We start from the raw sequence: 21,750 nt of genomic DNA, 5'->3' as shown, positions 1-21,750 counted from the left end.
TTGACCTGTATGCAACATAACTGGAAACATAAGGAACCCCCTACTAGAGCCCTCATCAAAACTCTAGCTGGGTCAACATAACATACATTAAGCTGGGATTACATCCAAAGAACTAGAACCTAACCTGTGCATGCATCAAACCACAAACATAAAACCTCCACTAGAGTCCTCAAGAAATACTCTAGCGTGGTAAACAACACATGCCACAAGTTCAGTTCAAACACAACTCAACATTAAACTATAACATACATCATGTAGTAAAAAGGGACTAACCAAGTCTTAGGGCCAAGCACAGTTCTAATCCCTAAACATAACTCTATTTTACATTACATCTCATTTCATTATCTTACAATACCTTATATCAATTTATATTAAATGTCCACACTAACACTAATCTATTACAAAGCCACAACCTTAACTCTTGAGACTTCCCAATCTTCCTCAGACCTGCAACACTGGGGTTAGGGGAGAGGGGTGAGCTAAAAAGCTCAGTGAGTAGAAACAAAGAAATTAGTTCATTAATTACATGCATTCATGAAATGCGTCATAGCACAAACAATTCACATCACGGATTGGACATGACCTCCAAAGCTCCCTCTGTCAATGCCCGGCCCCCAAAGGAGCTCACATAGGACTTTCAATACATAACATGGTGCCTGGCCCTCAAAGGAGCTCACAGGACTTTCATTACATGGTGCCCGGCCCTCAAAGGAGCTCTACAGGACTTCTTTTGTCGTGACAGATCGTGGGCCATTGGGGTCGCCTTGGTCCATCCACATCAACAGTAAATAATGCAATGCGTCATATTCGTGTAACTAGTGCAATCAACCTATTACATATCAACATGATGCATGAACGTGCTTTAGGCATTTGATTTCATAAAATAAAAGATTAAGTTTAGTTCTATTCACCTCTGGCAGACGCTGGACTAACTCTGCAACAGCTAATACTAATGGCCTCCTCGGTCCCTCGGGTCCGATCCTACACAGGTGGACTCGAATGAGGTGCCAAACACACTCTAAACAACTCATAAACAACTCCCCAAAAACCCTCTAAACCATCACTTAAACATGCATAGGAAACAACCATGAAAGGGCTGGACAGGGCACTTTCGGCGGCCGAATGTCCCTTCCAGAGCAGAAAGCCATGCAGGTTTGGCGGCAGGTTCGGCGGCCGAAGCCTCTCTCCAGATCCGAAAGTCAGGCACCTTCGGCGGCCGAACATCACCTTCGACTGCCGAAAGTCTGCTCTTGATCCGAAACAAAACTTTCGGGGGCAAGCTTTAGGCGGCCAAACCAAGCATCCACAGGCAGGTTCGGCGGCCGAAACCACCTTCGGCGGCCGAAACCACCTTCGGCGGCCGAACCTGAGTTCATCCAGAACTCAGCCTCATGCACAAACAAGCCTCCCAAACCTTACCAACACCCAAAACATGCCTCTGACCTCACAAACACATGCATAAACCCTTAACCATGCACAAAGGAGCTTAAACAAGTTTAAACTCCAACAAAGAACATCATAAAGCATACATAAATAGCTTATGACCCACATAAGCCAAAACCATCAAAACTACTCAAAACCTCACTTGCTCTCTCCCAATCATGCATACACTCTCCCACATGCATAAACTAGCTTAAACCTTCAACATAATATCACATAAACATACAATAAACCTAAACATGCATATCTACCCATACTCAACCATCAAAACAGCTTTAAACTTACTTAAAACTTCATTAAAGTACAAGGAAAGCAAGGATCTACACTTACCTTTTGAAGATCGAGGGGTGGTGCGATCCCTAACTCGGAGGTGTGGAGGATCCAAGCTCCAAAAGCCTCCAAGCTCCCAAAACTCCCTTTTAAGCTTCAAAACTTCAAAATAAGGGTAGAACTCATGAAAACTTGAGGGATGGGTAGAGAAATCATGAAATCGATCAAAGGAGTACAAAAACTCACCTGAGCTCGAGAATGGGGAGAAAACTCGCCCATTTCCTATCTGAGGGCTCTTTATAGGTGGCCTGGTCAAAGACCTTCGGCAGCCTAACGTGCCCCCTAAACTCATGCATGTTCGGCGGCCGAACCTTGGTTCGTTTAAACAAAGCTTTTGGAGGCCAAAAGCGCTCCCGAAACCTTCCCATGTTCGGCAGCCGAACTTGACTTTCGGCGGCCGAACCTGGCAAATGCCTCCTTGGTCTTTTCTTTTCAAAACTCAATTCTTTTTCATTTAAAACCATGAAATCGGTAAAAACATTTTAGAAAATACATTTTACCCCTCTAGAAGCCTCTGGCATCATCAAAATCCCAGATTCCAACGGAGGTTCCACCGGAAGGTAGGGATTCCGATGCCGGAATCTAGCTGGGTATTACACAGATGGTCCTTCTGTAAGAAGGTCGGACCGGACATTTTGGTGTGGATCCTTCTACTTTCTTGTATATGTATCACGATCTCAAATGCGCCTATCATTAGCATGTTATTAGATACCCTTTCGCTTTTTCAATAGTTATTTATGACGGTTGGGGGAGCGATTCAAAATCGACGTTTTCATTACTAAATGTGCATTTATTGACTCTTCTTGATTTACGAGGCATTATCATAAGTACTCATGACATGCATGCACATCCTTCCAAAGGCATCTCGAAGGTTGCTGCTGTTTGGATTACCGAAACGTGATTTATTGAAAGCTCATTGATGTTTCGCTTAGAATATAAAATCAAGCCTTCATCTTCATTTTCTTACTTTCGATACTCTTGCTGTTCTTGCTGCCTTTGTTTGCTATTTATTAGAGTTTCTCTTGCTTTTTCTCTCTTCTTTCGAGTTTTTCGAATCTCAGGTATGCGCTTCTTTTTCAATGGCCCCTCTGTTATTCCCTTGGATTGAAAAAAATTTTACTATGGTAACTCCTACATCTCTTCGTGAGACTTTCCATCAATCCTTCCTTTCTAAGGAGACCCATTACATTCGGACTCTGAATCTAAATGATCGAATTGCCCGGTTTTCCTTGCCTTCTCCCCTTGACCTAGAGGATGCTCAATCGAAGAGGAAGCTTTTTTTATTTATTTAAAAAAGATTGAATATGGTCTTTCTTTTCCTTTTTTTGGATTTGTCCATTCTATTTTTAGGTTTTTACTTGGTCACTCCTTGAATGTTGAATCTGAATTCAATTTTGTTTATGAATGCCTTTGAGGCGATGTGTCGAGACTTGAGTTTTACCCCTTCTTTAAATATGTTTAGGGCTTTTCTAAAAATTTTAAAGGTTAATAATAGATTCCTAAGTTTTTGTGGCCGAAATGGTCTGACCATTTTCACTGGCCACAAGGATCCCATCAAGCATGTAACAGCCCGGAAACCGGTACTCTTCCGTAACGGTTCCAAACTGTTCGGCACTAGGATCCAGATCGGCTTAAGGCCGCCTAGACCCGTAGTAAGCCTGACATTCCTTCTCTACATCTGGTCTAATCCTTTACATGATCAATCTTTTCATAAAACTTTATACCTTTACATGCCCCAGGCTTACCCCGAGGGACTGTGATTAAACTTTTCTTTCATTTTTTTCCAAGCTCAACGCATGCATGCTCTTATTTATTAAGCTTGGCCATAAAATCCTCTGTAAGACATGTCATTCTTCCTTAAAACATCTTTTCTCTTTAAACTTACTCGTTCTTGAAAACATTTCATGCATCCTGAAAACATATCCTTTCTTAAAACTCATTGATCATGTACCCCTTATAGGATTAGCCAACCATAGACATAACATCACTCGATACATTAGGCAAAGCACATATCTATACCATCTTTCTTAAACTCTTCCTAACATGACTCTATCTCTTTATAACATGGTCTTTCCTTTCATACCTTTTTCATTTCATACTCGTACATCCTTACTTACATAACTTTCCTTTAGCATACATCATGTCCACAACTAAACTTCTATACAAGCATACATAACATAACATATCATTACTTTGAACTTTACATCTCGTTGCTAAACATATAAGCATCCTGTCATAATACCAAACATCTCTTCACAACATATACATAACCTTATACTATTACATAACTTCTTCATCTTTGACTTCCTCTAATCCTCTCTGATCAACTCTGGCCCTGCATACTGGGAATAGGGGAGAGGGATGAGCTTCTAAAGCCCAGTGAGTGGAATCCATAAAAACCATTCATTAAAACACATGCTCTTATGTCATACATCACATTACAATCATATACATCAAGGAAGAAGTTGTCACCTATAGCCCTCTTCCTAACTGACTCACTTGTCCAATTTCTTTTGTACTTAACTTTCTGAAAACAGATTTGTCAGGGCGATTAGGCCTCCTGACTGATTTCTGAAAACGTTTTGTCAGGGCGATTAGGCCTCCTGACTAGCTCATGAAAACATTTTGTCAGGGCGATTAGGCCTCCTGACTAACTTCCTGAAAACATTTTCCTCCTGACTACCTTCCTGAAAACATTTTGTCAGGGCGATTAGGCCTCCTGACTAGCTCATGAAAACATTTTGTCAGGGCGATTAGGCCTCCTGACTGCTTCCTGAAAACTGCTTTCCTAAAAACGTTTTGTCAGGGCGATTAGGCCTCCTGACTATACTGACTCCATAATAGGGGCGGTTAGGCCTCCCTGTTCATACTCTTTATGCTTGACTCTTCCATTACTCTTTTCTCGACTTTTCATGTCATACTGAGGGCTAAAGGGTTATTCAACATTCATCTGCATACTCATCCAGTTATGCAATGCAGCATCTTCATGGTTCTAGTGCAACCTATTATCACATGGCATTCATGATGCATGTCTCATGTTCGTCACATTATTATCTTGTAGTATTAACCATCCTAGCATTAACATGGCAATTATGATGCATGGATCATGCTGAAACATTCTTTAATTTAAAACATGCATAGTTAGTCCCACTCACCTGGAACCTCTGCTTTACTAACTTGGGCCAACTCTGTACTGTAGCTAAACACCTCTCCTCTGATCAAATCCTACACAAAAGGACTCTTATGAGGTGGTAACCATCTCTAGCATAACTCTAATACACCTTCCCAAAACCCCTCTAAAGCCTCATAAACATGCATGAAAAATCATGCAAGGGAAGGCAAAACAGAGCACTTTCGGCGGCCGAAAGTCTCCTCCAGAGACGAAACTCACCTACTTTCGGCGGCACCTTCGGCGGCCGAATGTGCATGACAGAGCCGAAAGTCCAACTTCCGAAAGCAGCCTTCGGCAGCCTAAGCCACCTCCACAAGGCATTCGGCGGCCGAAACTCACTTCGGCGGCCGAACCTGAGTTCTTCAAGAACCCAGTTCATGCACAAACACATCTCCTCAACCCTTCCTCACATACCCAACAGGCATAAAACCTCCTCAAGACATGCATAGACCTCTAAACATACCCAAAGAGGCCTAAAACACTCTTAATCTCTAACAACAATAACATATAAACACATAGTGCACAAAGGGTCCCTAAAACCCTCCCATGCACACCCATGCTCATCTAACCCTTTCTTCCCATAAAACTCCTAAAACTATCCATAAAACATGCTTAAAACATCCTAAAACGTGTTCATGATGCATGTCTCATGTTCGTCACATTATTATCTTGTAGTATTAACCATCCTAGCATTAACATGGCAATTATGATGCATGGATCATGCTGAAACATTCTTTAATTTAAAACATGCATAGTTAGTCCCACTCACCTGGAACCTCTGCTTTACTAACTTGGGCCAACTCTGTACTGTAGCTAAACACCTCTCCTCTGATCAAATCCTACACAAAAGGACTCTTATGAGGTGGTAACCATCTCTAGCATAACTCTAATACACCTTCCCAAAACCCCTCTAAAGCCTCATAAACATGCATGAAAAATCATGCAAGGGAAGGCAAAACAGAGCACCTTCGGCGGCACTTTCGGCGGCCGAAAGTCTCCTCCAGAGACGAAACTCACCTACTTTCGGCGGCACCTTCGGCGGCCGAATGTGCATGACAGAGCCGAAAGTCCAACTTCCGAAAGCAGCCTTCGGCAGCCTAAGCCACCTCCACAAGGCATTCGGTGGCCGAAACTCACTTCGGCGGCCGAACCTGAGTTCTTCAAGAACCCAGTTCATGCACAAACACATCTCCTCAACCCTTCCTCACATACCCAACAGGCATAAAACCTCCTCAAGACATGCATAGACCTCTAAACATACCCAAAGAGGCCTAAAACACTCTTAATCTCTAACAACAATAACATATAAACACATAGTGCACAAAGGGTCCCTAAAACCCTCCCATGCACACCCATGCTCATCTAACCCTTTCTTCCCATAAAACTCCTAAAACTATCCATAAAACATGCTTAAAACATCCTAAAACGTAGAGATCAACCCTTACCTCTTGAGTTGGTGTGACCTCAACTTCAAAACGTGGAGCACCAAGCTTTGCAAGCTTCAACTCCAAAATTTGCTCAAAACCTTCAAAACCAAGTTAAAGCTTACTAAAACTTTGAAAGATCTTAGAACAACTAAGAAATCATGCCAAGGAGGACATGAGCTCACCTTGGATGGGAAGAGGGAGAAAACTTTCCTCTTCCACCGCCCTAAGTGGCTTTTATAGAGGAGCTGGTCAACCACGTTCGGCGGCCAAACATGCAGGCGAACCATGCAATGTTCGGAAGCCGAACTTTTCTTTTGGAAGCCGAACCTCAAGCACTTTCAGCGGCCGAATGTCACCTTCGGCGGCCGAACCTGTGCTTTTGTCTCCTTAGCCTTTCTCTTCAAAACTCAAAACCATTTTACATAAAAACCATAACACACTTAAAACATATAAAAACCTTTTGAAAACCTTTGCTTAAACCCCTACAGGCAACTCCGACATCCGAAATTCCACCGAACAATAGGAATTCCGATGCCTGAACAAGCCGGGTATTACAAAGCATTGGGTGGGTAGTTTCATTATAGTCGAAGCCAAAGGGGGCTTCGACTGGGGTTTAGAGCTAGGATGGGGGAATATGGACACCTTTTGCAATGCTTTATCCTTTCTTTCTGAGTGAGATCAGTTGTTTTTTGCCCGGATCTTTTCCTTTCCCTTTAAATACAATGTTTTCAAGTGTCTCGAAATCCACCCGGAGGAGGGGTATTATGCTACTGGTATATGACTATTCCTTTATCCTTGCTTCTTTGTCGATTTCATTGCTTTGTATTTTTACTCATTCTGAGTGTTATTGCAGCTTCTATCATTCTGATGGAGGACATTTTAACTCCCTAGAAAGTTTCCCTTATTCATGATGCTATTTGGCAGGCTATGGAGTCTTTCAAGACCTGAAAGACCATGGATGTGGTCATTGAGATGTTAGGAGTGGAGCCTGTACCAACTCAGATTGTGCCTCCTCTGCCTCCCATTGAGGCCAGTACATAGTTGGCTCTGTTCAATTCCAATCAGGCTGATGTCACGCTCGCGGCTGTTGGGGATGCCCCTGTTCTTAGGGAAAATTCAAAGGTTGCTATAGTGAGGGCAGTGGTCAGTCCGGAAAGGTCTTCTCCCATTAAGGAGGTTGGGGGATGCTTGATATAGAAGAATTCTCGTCTCCCTCAGGAGTCAGCTGCCACTGTCTCGGGGACAACAGGAAAAAAGAGGCGACTGGTGAAGGAATTCGAACTGGTCTCCTCTCGGAAGGTGACTTAATCTTCCTCCAATCTAAGAAAGCCCTCTTCGAACAAAGTAGGAAAGGGCATTGCTAGACTTGAGAGATTAGTGAGGGGCTACCTACTACCTTAATTTCTAATGAGGGTAGACTACCTTTCCAACAAGGTCCTGATTCCACTCCTACCTTAATTGTTGAGCTGCTGAGCAACTACGCTTTCAGACCATCCCCTAGTTTGACTGACCCTCGGATGGTAAGCACGATTTGCAGGCTAATTAAATCCACTGAGCAGTCAAACTCTTTTGCTTCTTGGGCGGAGGAGGACCTTTTTGGGGCTTTTAAGAGACAAGTTCTTCTTATAAGTTTCCTTGCATTTCTTTTTGCTTTTGGATGTTCTGGTCATTTTCTGACTTATTTGCTTAATTTTGCAGCTTCTGGAGGCTTTACTAGAGCTCTAGAATAGAAAAATCGATGCCTAGGAGGCCGCCCTCTGTGACATTGAAAAGGCCAAAGAGGAGGAGGCTGCCTGGGTAACTGTCATATTGAAGACTCAGTACGAGGGGAAGATGAGCCGGTTGGAAGGGCTTCTCTAAGATAATCAAGCCCAGGGTGAGAATATTATTCTCCTGGAGGCGCAAATTGCTGAGGAGAGGTCTGTTGCAAAAGCTAAACTTGTTCAAGAGAAGGCTTCTATAGACCTGAGGGAGAAAGGCCTTTCAGTCTGGTCTGCCCATCTTGAGAGGGAGATGATGAAGCTGTCCGAGAAACTAGGAGAGGTCAAGTTGGAGTTGAACAGGGTTTGAGGGGACCTAATTGCTTCCGAAGCTGTGAGGAGACAGCTTGAAAGCGAGGTTCATAATATTTCTACGCGGTGTAAGGATTATGAAAAGAAGATCGTAGACGCTAGGAAGAGTGCGGAGGCAATCTTCCGAAGCCAGATCAGTAAGTACCTTAAGTCAGACGAGTTTAAGGGCAAGGTCTTTGAGCAGTCCACTCATTTTTATGCGATGGGCTTCAACAATGGCCTCTTGAAAGCTCATGAATCTCTGGATGTTCCTCTTAGCACTCTTCGGGCTATAGGGTATAATTCTGACAGTGAAGAAGTACAATGTGGCCTCGACGATCGTGCTTTTCCCAAAGCGCATCATCCCCCTCCTCCCCAAGGAACGTTGGCCTGCTTGGCGGCTGAGTTTGACCAAGGTGCCAGTCAAGTTGGTGATGGTCCACATGTGCTTAAGGCCTTTAATGCCTTTACGGATCCTTCTTCGATGAGTGATGTTATAGTGGTTCCGACTGTCGAGACTGCTAATGCTCCAGAGAACACTTTCGAAGTTGAGCCCGACCTGTCTAGAGATCTTGCCTCCTCTGGAGAGATTTGAAGATCTTTCTCTTTTTCTTTTGAGTTTCTGATTGTAAACACTTAATTAGTTTGTTTTTTGTATTTCAACCTCTTTGTAATGTATGCATATTGTGGGGTATGTTCAACCCTGTCTTTTGTTGATGTGAAATCTTAATATTTTGTTAGATGGACAGGGTATTTACGACTTGTCTTAGCCCTAATAGCCTGCCAAGATAACTATACTTTGGATTTTGGGTAAACAAAAGAAATAACAAATATATCACTTAAAAAGGATCTTGCCGAAAATGTTTTATAACAAATATATCACTTATGGGGGCTCTTGCTTGGTTCTTTAACTCTGCCAACAATTATTCCTTTAGTTTTTCTAGCTTCTTCGCTACTCCCTCATCTTTTGTGTTGGTTTTTTCACTAATTATAAGAGCTTTCCAACTGGTGCCCTCTTCCTCACTTTCTACTTCGTACCTCTTCAGTCTATCAGTATCTTTCTCTATCTGATTTCTTGCCATGTGACTTCTAGACTTGGCTAGAGGTTCTCTGGCGGACTCGCCTTCTCTTTTCTTCTGGGTTAAGTGTATCGTAATAGTTTGTTCATGATTTTCGATTTTTGGGATAAAGGTTGGTGTAGGTGCATGACTAGGGGTTGTGATGGGTATTTGATTTGTGGACATGGGCGGGGTGAGACCCATTTACTGCATTATATAGTTCATCCACATCATCATTTATTGTAGTTGCACAGACATTGCTTGCAGATCCTAGTTGGATATGTGTGTTTGTGGGGTAGTGTTTGCTAGAATGGGGTTGCTAGTGGAAGATATGTGTGGTAATGTTTGAGTGGGGGAAATGGAAACGTCATAGGAAAACTTTGAGGATTTGGAGTTTCGGGGGTTAGATTTTAATCTTCAATGGGTGTCGACGAGTTGTTTTCTTGATTTGCAATAGTGGATCTCAGTAGGTTTATGTTTGAAAAACTCCGGTTGATTTGATAATCTTCCTTCGTGCATCACAGATGATGCCAATTGATTAGTTTGAAATCCGGTAAGATCAGGAGATGATGACACATACACATAGTTAAAGGGTTTGATTTACAGAGAAGTTAATAGATTTGATTGGGTAGTTGAGGATGGAAAAAAGATTGGACTGATTTTTCGGCTTCAGGGATATTGAGATTCTCGAGGCAATTGATAGCTTCTAGAGTCCGGGTTTCATAAAAATCTGTTCCTCTACATAATTGGTTCAGAAGTATTAATATCTTGATCGTTTTGGGGCGTTCTGACGGATTGTCCTATTGAACGTGACAGTGGAGTATTGTGGTAGAAGTGTCAAGCGGCTCATTTATGCTGGACAGTCGACTGATAAATACTGAGCCGCTTCCCTATGTCTTGTCCATCATTCGCATTTTATCTGTCAATCCTACTTGCACGTATAATTATGACCCTAAGAGGGATCTACACGTCTTAAAGAAATTGATCTGCTTGTTCCGAGTATTGGTGAGATCAGTGATGCTGAAGGTCTCAACTGCATATTATGACGGATGGTTTTTCTATAAGGAGATCGAGCTGGACTTATTGATATGGATCCTTCTACTTTGTGACGATCTCAAAAAGTTAATGATATCAACGACAGCTTGTTTGCTACACGTTTCTTGGGATTGTTTGTTTTCAACTGCTTCAATTCAACGTGAAGGATAATAATAAAATACAGATATGTTGATAAGGGTTTCCTGTTTATTTTATATCAAGTATTGAAAGAGAATATTGGTGAGATTGAAACCATGTGCTTAAATCTCTTAGGGGATCTGAACAGAGTCACTCGTATTGGGTTATAGGTAATCTCTTAGGTATATTTTATTTTTATTTATTTATTTATTTATTTTTAATCTCATATATTATATTTTTATTACATGAGTCAAAATCACTTGGCTACGTTTAATTTACTTGAAAAAAATTATACAAGTTTGAACACGTTTAGTTCGCTTGAAAAAAATTATACAAGTTTGAATAAATATTTATATGGCGTGATCCATGTTAAAGATATATACCTACAAACAATATGAAATATTAATTTGCACACGCAACTGAAAGATCTTAAGTTCTACTATCTTAATCTCCCAATTCACATTCCCATTTCAAAAAAAAAAAACAAAATATTAGTTTAATTTTATTTAAATTTTCCAATTTTTTCACAATATTTTAAATTTCATTATATCTTAATAATTTTATCTGATTGTAAATAATAAATTATTTAGCAAATTATTTATTATATACACCGATGAAATAATTAAATTACATTTAAATAAGTAAAAAAAAACATTATCGTATTTATGCTTATCCTGGAGACGGAATAAGTTTGTCCATCCAATTCTGGGACTTTAATGTTTTTGTTTGGATGGGTTGGGGGAAATGGAGAGAGAAAAAAAAAAAACTTCCTAAATTCTCACATTAAATAGAGGAGAGAAAATAAGAAATCGAGTGAAAGACTAAAAGGGGAGAAATATATTTCTCATATTTAACCCAAAACATTTCTCACCAAATCAGTGAAAATTGGAGAGAAATAAGTATTAATTGATTTAAAATACTTACAAAAGATATAACGAGAAAAATTGCATTCTCCTCTATTTTAAGAGTCTATCCACACAAAGGAAATTAAATTTCTATTCTATTCTTTTCTCTTCATTTTCCTCTTTAATTTCTGTTCATTTCCCCCTCACAACTAAATCCAAACATACAAATCACTGTTGGAACAATCTTGTCCTGCCCCAGGGTAATGGAAGAACCTTGTCCTTTCCCAGTGCCCACTAATCGCAAGACAAGGAAGATTAATCATATCATGTCCAATCCTTACAACCAAACACAACCTTTGTCCACAGCATTCAATTCTATCATCAATAAGTTGGAAAAGTCCATTTATACCTTCAATTTGGAATACATTCTTTCATAAACTTGGAAGAGGAAGACCCCACAAGTGATTACTTACATAAATATGAAATGATAATTAAGCACATCCAAGAGCAAGCATGTATTTATTGCATTAGATTCAAAAGCATAAGGTCCATGAAGGTGAACAATGACAAAGCAAAATCCTTGAAAGTTGAAAGCAACACATCCACAATGCCTTACCCTTGCAATAAAGAAATGTCTTGACATGATGTACTCCATAACTATCAATCAATGGAATCACCTAAATCAGCAACTATACTGGCATGATGAAATCTATTCAAAAAAAAAGATGGCTGTTGGAATTTTAGATTGAACTGCTTTGACATTATTATGGAACAAAATTTAAGGATACTACAACATTACAACATACACCTGCAACATTCGATTGCAGCAACTAAGTTGGTAAAAGCAAATAAATAAGCACACAGAACAACAGAAACCAAGGAGAAGACTTGTATATGATATAAAGGTCATAACCTGCCTTTGTTTGACCATATGCCAAATCAGATTGTTCCTGCTGGAAAAAAGATGGTAATTTTCAGCTCTGAGCAGAGGCAGCAGGATTAGTACTTGGAAATGAGGCTAATCCACTGCCATTGTCTGGATTAACATTCTCTTCACTTGCATGCCTAACAAATTCCTCAGGGAACATGTGGGAACCATGGCAAGCACAAACAATTCTGATTTGGTTTGCACTGTATCTGTAAGTGACACCAGAAATTGTTCTGCCATTTGGGCCGGAACCTGTGGTTGTAACCCACGGTAAATTTGGATAGGAACCACATCCTCCAAATTTTATGTCTGATGCAACACCTGGCTTTATAGCAGAAAAATCAATGGAGAAACCTTCTGCTGTTGATAGCCCAGATGCATCTTTTGCCCCAAGGTTCATGCTTCTTCCTCTTACTTCATCTTCAGTCTGAGGAGTGAAGCCTTCTTCTGTAATGTGCTGTTTGCCATCACCTTTGACCCGTTCTAATGACCTCCCATCATACAATGTAGCTTCAGATGAATTTCGAGAAATTACTTGCATGCCTACCAGATGTAAAAGACTAAGTTAAGGAAAATAATTGATTTTGAATCATAAGCCACTGGAAAACAGAAACAAAAATATTAATAAACCAATGGATCAGTAAAGTACTAAACTACAATAGTAGTTTAGTATATACACATTGTTCCAATGTAAAGATGATATCTCTTGACAACTTAAAATATAGATGCACACTCTGCCTAGACACAATGTGTCTGACTTCGCTAGGTCTTCAAGGACACTCTGTAAGGTGATAAAGATAGTAATGGAAGAGCATATCCACTTGTGAAAAGAAATACATCAAACATTTTACAATGTATTATCTATGATTGAAAAAGAAATTTTAAGGTATAAAGCAGTGAAAAGAATACCTGGAGCAATCTTCATTATATCAGTTTGCTTATCGGAATTCGATGGACCTCTGCCAGCATAGGAAGACTGGAACTGTTGAAGATGAGAGAACAAGCCATGTGAGTTATCATTATCCAGTGTTGGAAGCTGAGCAGATGAATAGCCAAACATTACAGGCAAATTTCCAGGGCTCACAGTCTGAGTCCCTGTTCGCTGCTCACTACTTGAAGTAGGCATCACCTGCATCATTGCTGGCAGAGAATTGCCCGATGAGCTGGGCACACCAACAGTGTTAGATTCCTTAAAAGGAAACGAGTATGTCAAATTCATGATGTTTGCAGGTTGGACGGAGAACGGAAGTCCATAATTCAAGTTCCCATGCTTAATTTCAGTTTCTGATGAACCATTAGGCCTCTTTTGCCCTTGCAAGACATTGGAATCAGAAAACCCATGAACCTCCTTTGGAACCTGAGGACCACCAGCTCCAATAAAACGCTTGGAGCCATCATCATGATGAGAGACCACCTGTGAACTTGAACCCTCTACTTCAGACTCTGCCACATCTTCATTTTCAGCAGTAGAACCATCTTCTGTCATGGAAATATGTGACGCTTTCTTGTCATGTACATCAGAGTGATATGCATCTCTCTCATGCTTCTTCTGATTATTTATCTCATCAAATAAAATTTTTCGCTTGTTTCCCACCTCAGGTCTTTTATCATCTTCAACTTCAGAAGGTCTTTTGCTGCTCGAATCCCAAAGGCCCCTATTGTTCAAGTTTATTGAAGCATTTGCATCAGCTTTGGCCTTGGACAGGTCATTAAATAAGTTCTCTTGAGGTTTCACTGAATCACTTATTTGAGACACAGCACTTGAATCCTGCTTTTGGATACCAGCATGAAGAAAGTCTTTGAAATCATCTGCCAATTTGTTGCCTCTATCACCTTCTTCTGTCCTAGTTTCTGATGAGCAGCCATTTTTACCTTTGGATTTTGCAGATGATCCTCCACAACCTAAACCAAGGCTAAGCTCAAGGCCATTCTCATCCTCCATGTTAGCAATCGATAGATGTCAACCTGGACAAGTAGGAGCTCTTGCAATACCCAGTTTTCCGTAGACTACTCCTCACATGGTACCATGGTATAAAGAGAGAACCTGGCACAGAAGTTGTTAGTTCTGAAGGATGTAAGATAGAAAAGATCAACACAATTGCTACAAGATTTGAAATGTATAGAAGGAACTAAATATAATATATAAATCATCAACACTAAGGCATGGTTTTAATAATTGAACGCTAAATCCCAATCCAATCAATCTTTATGGTATCTAACTGCTCAAAAGATTCATTTTAAATCATTACAAGTGAAATTTTTGCATGATAAAAATGCTGAACTTGCAAAGAAATGTAACTTTGCAAAGGATCTTTTCATGGAGTTCTCATCAAAGTTTGAGGATAGCATTGAAAACTGCAATAGCTTATTCTAACCAGTACACACATTACAGATGTAACAAATATGTGGTAAATAAACCAATCAACCAGATAAAAAAAGACTTTTCAGGAAGATAAAGCCAGAATTTAAAAAAAAAGGGGGGGGGGGGGGGGTCTTTGAATACAAGCTCTCTTTGCCGCCAACAAACTTAGAACTAGGAAACGGAATAAGAGAACATCATCTCATTTTGAGTGAGAGTACAAGAGAAGTAAAGGAACCGACAAATCCAGACCTTATGTGTTTGGATGGAACGAATGAAAGTGGTTGGTTAAGTACACAAAGGTAAGATATCAATACCTCCTCAATGCACCAAATTGGTTGGTAAAAAAGGTGAGGTGTGAGGTTTTGAAAACACAACAAATCTTGCCTCTCGTAAAAACGTTCCTCACAAACAAACTCAATCAGTTTAAAACCCATACCTTATCCCCAAAAAGTAGAATTCTTAATATTCATGAACAGACAAAACAGGGTACCCATATAGCTCAGCTGAGCTAAATGCTGAATCCAAAAGAAGAGAGTGGGGTAACATATACATAACACAGTGATTTTCATTCTCCATTATCTTCCTTTTATTTGCTTCTCAGAAACTAAGTGAATCCAGATCTGTCCACTATCAAACTATGCATGCAAGAACCAAAACTACAGAAATAAAAAGTTTCCATTAAACATAATTCTAAGAGGAGCAAATGTTAGGTTCAAATTAGCTCCCAAATCAACCAAAAAAAATCAGAAACATTCAACAGCCATCTATAACTTAAGAAAATCTACACCAAAATTCAATCAACAAACGGAGGAAACTGTAGAATGAAATAAAAGTATCTATAGAGCACCAGAATCACCAATTCAGAATAGAGATTTCAGGAAAAAAAAAAAAGATAAAGTAGAAAAGATATACCTAAACTAAGGGACAAAGAGAGATGAGCAAACCTGAGTGTTGCGAAGAGTAGAGACGCCTGAACAGAGCAAGAGAGAGGTGGAGACAGAAGGTAAAACAAGGTAGATGTTTGGACACTCAGCTAGTGGAAGCACTGCTCAAAACCACCTGTTTCCTTTTTTTTCTTTGCCCATGTGCTTTTTGTGCAACTAAAAAATTTGAATTCTAACCCTCCCGTCTGGGTTGAGGGTAAAAAAACCTTATTAGAAAATATTTATATGTAATTAAAATATTTTTATTAATTAAAAATAATTTTAATATTTTAAAAAAATAAAAAAAATATTTAATTTTTTTAAATTTATAATTTATTTTATATTAAAATTATAATTCATTTACAAATTATTACCAGTTGTTAATATTTTGATATTAAAAATTATTATTTTAATATAAATTTAATTATAAATTTTAAAATAAAAAATAAATAAAATTATGAATTACTTTTTACTCCTCCAAAATAAAAAGAAAATCATTTTTTTAAAAAAACACATTTTAATGCCATTGGAAAAATTATTTATTTTTTTTAAATATATATTAATCTTTTGTTATTTTTAAATAGTCCAAATGAAATTGATATCATTATCTAAGATATACATATAAAATTTTTTGAATGTCATGATTATTGATTATTTTGAATGTGATATAAATTTTTTTACTGTTAAAATTAAAATTTATTAAATATATATAAGAGTTACATAAACTATATTAATTAATTTGTTAAGTTTGATTAGCATAATTAAGTATGTTTAACAAAACATGATAAATGATAACGAACAAAAAGGGTTTGATTTTTTGGCTTCACAATTGGAGCCGAGAAATTAAAATGGAACAAGTTATAAAATTCTAAATGCAAGAAAGCCTAAACATTCATGTTTTAATTGCCTTCAGCATTGACCTAAATTAGAGCACTCAATTGACTTCGATGCTTGGAGGTGCATCTCAACTTGCCAGTAAGGCAGCGGCACTCTCCTGTAAAAAAATTTATGGAGTAAAATCATGTATCATATTTTTCTTTGAATCGAAAATTAGAGATTGGAGGAATAAGATTTAAAATCTTTTAAATTTATTTAGATATATTTATCATTAAATTAAATCTGTAAGTGCAAGATATTATATACCATACTTACCTGGTATAATAAAAAAAAGAATGAGATTGTAATGTTATTTTAATTACATTTTTAAATAATTTAAATATGTTGTATGATATTTTTAAAATTTAAGATATCATAATTTTTTTATCAAAATTCAAGAATATAAATATATATTTTGCCCATATTACTTTAAATTGCCTAAATATTATACTACGCGGGGGAATATTTAATACAAATTTTTAGTTCCAAAGGCTTTATCTAATGATAAGATTTTTTTTTATTTAGATTTTAACTGTCAAAAACATTTTTATTTGTTTTATCATTATGACAAATATTGCTTTTTTTTTTGGATGTGCACATATTTTGCTTGTTGCTGTTTTAACTGGCCTCGGTCGCTCTATCTTTATCCATATTTTGCCTTTTTTTGGGAACAGTTTATCATTCCCCTGTCCTATTTCATTGCCTGCTTCTGATTAAAATAATTGTGTTAGAAGTTTTTATTTCTATTTCTCTGATTTGTTTACTTCGATTTAGGGGTGTAAATGAGTCAAACCGTTCGTGAGCTATTCGAGGTTCGATTCGATAAAAGTTCGACCGAGCTCGACTCGATTTCTAAACAAGCCCGACTCGATTTCTAAACGAGCCAAACTCGAACTTAATTTTTAGGCTCGTTTAGTAAACGAGCCAAGTTTGAGCTCCATAGTATTCGGCTCGTTAAGGCTCGTGAGCTCGACTCATTTCTGAGTTCATGAGCAGACTCGCAAATAGGCTCGTGAACAATCTCGTTAAGTAAACTGAAATTACTATCATAAGAGAAATAAACTAAACCCTGCATATACTTTCATGAGCCAAATCTGAATTTTTTAAAATTCAGCTCTATATAGTTTAGTTATACTCTTAAACTTGCATATATTTAGATCATTAAAATTTAAAAACTCATCTTTATAAGTTTACATGCTAATTTATAGATATACTTATTTAACTAAAATTATTTTAGTTTTAAACTTATTAGTTTTAAACTAAAACTCATTATACATGTAAATAAATTAAATTACTCATGAACTATTTGAGACTCAGCTCGATAAAAGTTCGACTCAGCTCGATAAAAACTCGATTCGTCTAAGCTCGTTTGCTAAACGAGCCAAACTTGAACTTCTTAATTCTCGGCTCGAGTTCGATATGAGTAAAGTTCGAATTCGGCTTGAACTCAAAAAAATTTTAACGAACCAAGCTTGAACTCTTCAAAGTTCGGCTCGGCTCGGTTCGTTTACACCCCTACTTCAATTCTAGATTTTTTTATTTTAGCTCGGATGAAGTATATGTTTAGGAAAAAAAAAAACAAAATAAAATGAGATCATTTTCATGGTGATTGCAATATGGACCCATAGAAATTGATGGGCAAGGCCCACCACTAATATATGTAAGTGGGTGAAAGCACACACTAATCTAGAGTTTACCACATTCCAACTTTTTTTTGATAAATACTAAAACTGATGGGCAACACCCATCGGTTGAATTCGATTTTTATTAAAATTAATTTGATTTAATTTTTATAAATATTAAAATTTTAATTTTTAATTAAATCAATTCAATTTATTTTTAAATCAAACTAATAAAATACTCAATTTTATCAGTCATATACAACAGTTAAATCTAAAGAATTCTAAATAATTAAATTCAAAATATAACTTGATTAGATCAATTTCCCGCATCATATAATTGGAATGTTGTATGTGGTCCTGTTATTAGCTAACACTTGAGGGATCTTTAGCTTCCTGCTGTATTGCAATGTATATAAACATCTAATAATCATATGACTAAGTACAAAACTTAGTTCATATACGTGCAATCAAATTTCTATATGTACAATGTGATTGATTTGAGAGTGGTTCGTGTGACCACTAGTTTAATCTTTGTGTTTATACGTAGTTGTTGATTTTGGGCTACTGGGCCTTAGACGAATCTTGAAAGAGAAACGGAGGCTTTTTGTAAAATTAGGGATGGGAGAAGAATTATTTGTGAATTTAGGATCGGAGAAAAATTATTTGTGAATTTAGGGTTAGACTGTTAGGCGGCCGTTGAAAAGAGAGTTTGGCGCCTATTTGACAGGCGCTAGAGTTTGGTGCCATTTTAAATAGTGTCAGCCATTTTTTTTTTCTTTAAAAATGGCATGGTACTACTTATAAAAGTATAAAATAATATTATTATATAATTTAAAAATTATTAATATTATTTAATAATATTATTATATTAATTTATTAAAATAATAAAAAATTTTATCATTAAATAAATATATATAATATTATTGAATTATTTTTATATATCTAATTACGACCGAATTATTTTTATATATTTAATCGCAGTATAATATTAATTTTATAATTATAAAATTACATATTATAGTAATTTTTTATTTAAAAATTAATAATAAAATTTATTAAATATTAATATATTAAAATTATAAAAAATATTTATTATTATAAAAATATCTAATATTATCTAATTAAAACTGGAGGTGCTAACGGAAGTATCAGGATCCCTCTTCACGTTAGGCGGCCATTTAATTCATTCAGCACACATGCAGACAGAGCTGTGAATTGACTGGGCATACTGTCCTTCTTCAAGTCACATTACCGGACTAGACTCCTCGTGCTGTACCCAGACTCGCGGGTAGTCCGATCTGTCCCGTATCTGTCTGGATCAAGACCAAAAATATTGGATCGGCTAAATAAAATGGGTTTCTGAGACCTTTAGGTCTATTTCACTTTTTCGAGTTTAGCTTCCCCTAGATAAGAAAAGTCCGGCGATTATTAAATTATATAATAATATATTTTATAACTCTCTAAAATATTAGAACATTAATATTATTATGTGATTATGTATGACGCAGTCCAATAAAAATAAATTTAATTTTTATAATTTTAAATATTTATATATTCATATATTAATTAATTAATATAATTATAATATTTTAATAAAAAAAAAAATAATGGTATTACGCCGCTTAGAACAGCACATGCCATTCTTAAACAAAAAAAATAATGGCCTTAAAAAAAAAAGAATAGTTGGCGCCATTCTTGCAAAAAGCCCCAGTAATGGCAGGAGCACTTACAGATATAGGAAACCTTAAAAGAGCTCATCTTTACGAATATAGATTAATCACAGGTTATTTCATTTTCGCTTGCGTTATTGCAGCTTCAGGGGGATCCCTCTTTGGATACGATCTTGGTGTTTCAGGTAACTTCTCTTTCTGTTCATTCATCGGCTGTGAAGCTTTTGCAAGTTGTTTATGAAAATAAATTATGTGTGTTCTGGTGGTTTCAGGTGGAGTCACGTCCATGGACGATTTCTTGAAGGAATTCATCCCAACGGTGTATAAAAAGAAGCATGCTCATCTTCACGAGACAGATTACTGTAAAAATGATAATAAAATCTTTTCACTATTTACTTCCTCACTGTACTTTGCGGCTTTGGTTACCACGTTTGGAGCCTCTTATGTAACCAGAACTAGAGGCAGGAGAGCTAGCATCCTCGTTGGTTCGACGAGCTTCTTCATTGGAGTAATCGTCAATGCTTTTGCAAAGAATGTTGAAACGCTGATTATAGGACGATGTTTCCTAGTTGGTGGGATAGGATTCGGCAACCGGGTAACTAAGAACATCCCCCTTCTCAGGAGAGGTGAAGATTTGCAACCGTTTTATGAACGACAGATACGTTCTGATGAAACTGATATAAGCAATCTTAAAAAATGGCACAAGCTGTTCCCCTATATCTTTCAGAAATGGCTCCTGCAAAAATCCGAGGAGCAGTTAACCAGCTTTTTCAGCTAACAACATGTATATAGGAATCCTGGTTGCAAACTTTATAAATTATGGATCTGAAAAGATTCATCCATCGGGACGGAGATTATCTCTTGGTTTAGCTACTCTTCCTGCTACTGTAATGTTTGTTGGGGAACTTTTTCTTCCTGAGACTCCTAACAGTCTTATAGAACAAGGCAGACTAGAAGAAGGAAGAAGAATACTGGAGAAAGTTAAGAGGTACCACACAAGTTGATGCTGAGTTTGATGATCTTGTGGATGCAAGCAATGCATCACGAGCCATAAAGCATCCTTTCAAGAATCTTCTGAAACGCTAGAATCGCCCACAGTTGGTTATCGGGGCTATGGGAATTCCAGCACTCCAACAACTCACAGGCAATAACTCAATCCTGTTCTATGCTCCAGTCATTTTTCAAAGCTTGGTTTTCAGCAATATTGCAGCTTTGTATTCATCTGTGATTACTAATGCAGCACTTGTTGTTGGTGCTCTAATGTCTATGGCTTTCGTGGACAAATTTGGCAGAAGAGCTTTCTTTCTGGAAGCTGGGGCTGAGATGCATGTTCATCGTTATGGTAACTTGACTTTTAGGATTTTTTGCTTTCTAACTGCTTTTTATAGTAATTCCTCTACAGTTCATATATTTACTTAGATTATTTCATTTGCAGGTAGCTGTGGGGTTAATTTTGCCCTTGGATTTTGGAGATGGGAAACCAATTCCACATGGAACTGGCATCTTCCTTGTGGTTATCATTTGTTTGTTCGTCTTGGCTTATGGACGTTCTTGGGGTCCTCTTGGTTGGCTAGTTCCCAGTGAAATCTTCCCCTTGGAGACACGATCGGCCGGCCAGTGTATGGTGGTCTGCGTTAACATGATCTTCAGTTCTTCACTGTTTTGGTAGCACAATGCTTCGTGGTGTCGCTTTGTCACCTTAAGTATGGAATCTTCTTGCAGTTTGCCGGCTTAATTTTTATCATGAGCACCTTTATCTACTTCCTCTTGCCCGAAACAAAGCAAGTGCCAATTGAGGAGATGCATCTTCTCTGGCAAAACCACCGGTTCCGGAGAAAAATAATGCCAGAACAAGGGAAGTTGAGATCACGCG

The 21,750-nt window shown here is 37.7% G+C and overlaps 1 protein-coding gene and 1 pseudogene across 2 annotated transcripts; one reads left to right on the top strand and one right to left on the bottom strand.

Annotated features, from left to right (window-relative positions):
• Positions 1-12,226: 12,226 nt before the first annotated feature.
• LOC110604132 (ninja-family protein mc410) lies at positions 12,227-15,913 on the bottom strand. 2 transcript variants are annotated; one of them, XM_021742243.2, is made up of 3 exons: positions 15,731-15,913; positions 13,334-14,468; positions 12,227-12,967 (listed from the first exon to the last, which is right to left on the bottom strand). In XM_021742243.2, the coding sequence occupies exons 2-3, from the start codon at positions 14,364-14,366 to the stop codon at positions 12,471-12,473; spliced, it is 1,530 nt and encodes a 509-aa protein (XP_021597935.1). In that variant the 5' UTR covers positions 14,367-14,468; positions 15,731-15,913; the 3' UTR covers positions 12,227-12,470. The 2 variants fall into 2 exon arrangements, with proteins under 2 accessions (XP_021597935.1, XP_021597936.1); XM_021742244.2 differs by having other exon boundaries at positions 15,699-15,840.
• A 4,007-nt stretch (positions 15,914-19,920) lies between these two features.
• On the top strand, positions 19,921-21,461 carry LOC110603161 (annotated as a pseudogene).
• Positions 21,462-21,750: the final 289 nt, after the last annotated feature.

This window comes from Manihot esculenta, chromosome 16 (assembly GCF_001659605.2).
Source record: "Manihot esculenta cultivar AM560-2 chromosome 16, M.esculenta_v8, whole genome shotgun sequence".
NCBI classification, from domain to species: Eukaryota; Viridiplantae; Streptophyta; class Magnoliopsida; order Malpighiales; family Euphorbiaceae; genus Manihot; species Manihot esculenta.
The sequence above is the reverse complement of the archived record's forward strand: the minus strand, read 5'-3'. Positions and strand labels throughout refer to the sequence as shown.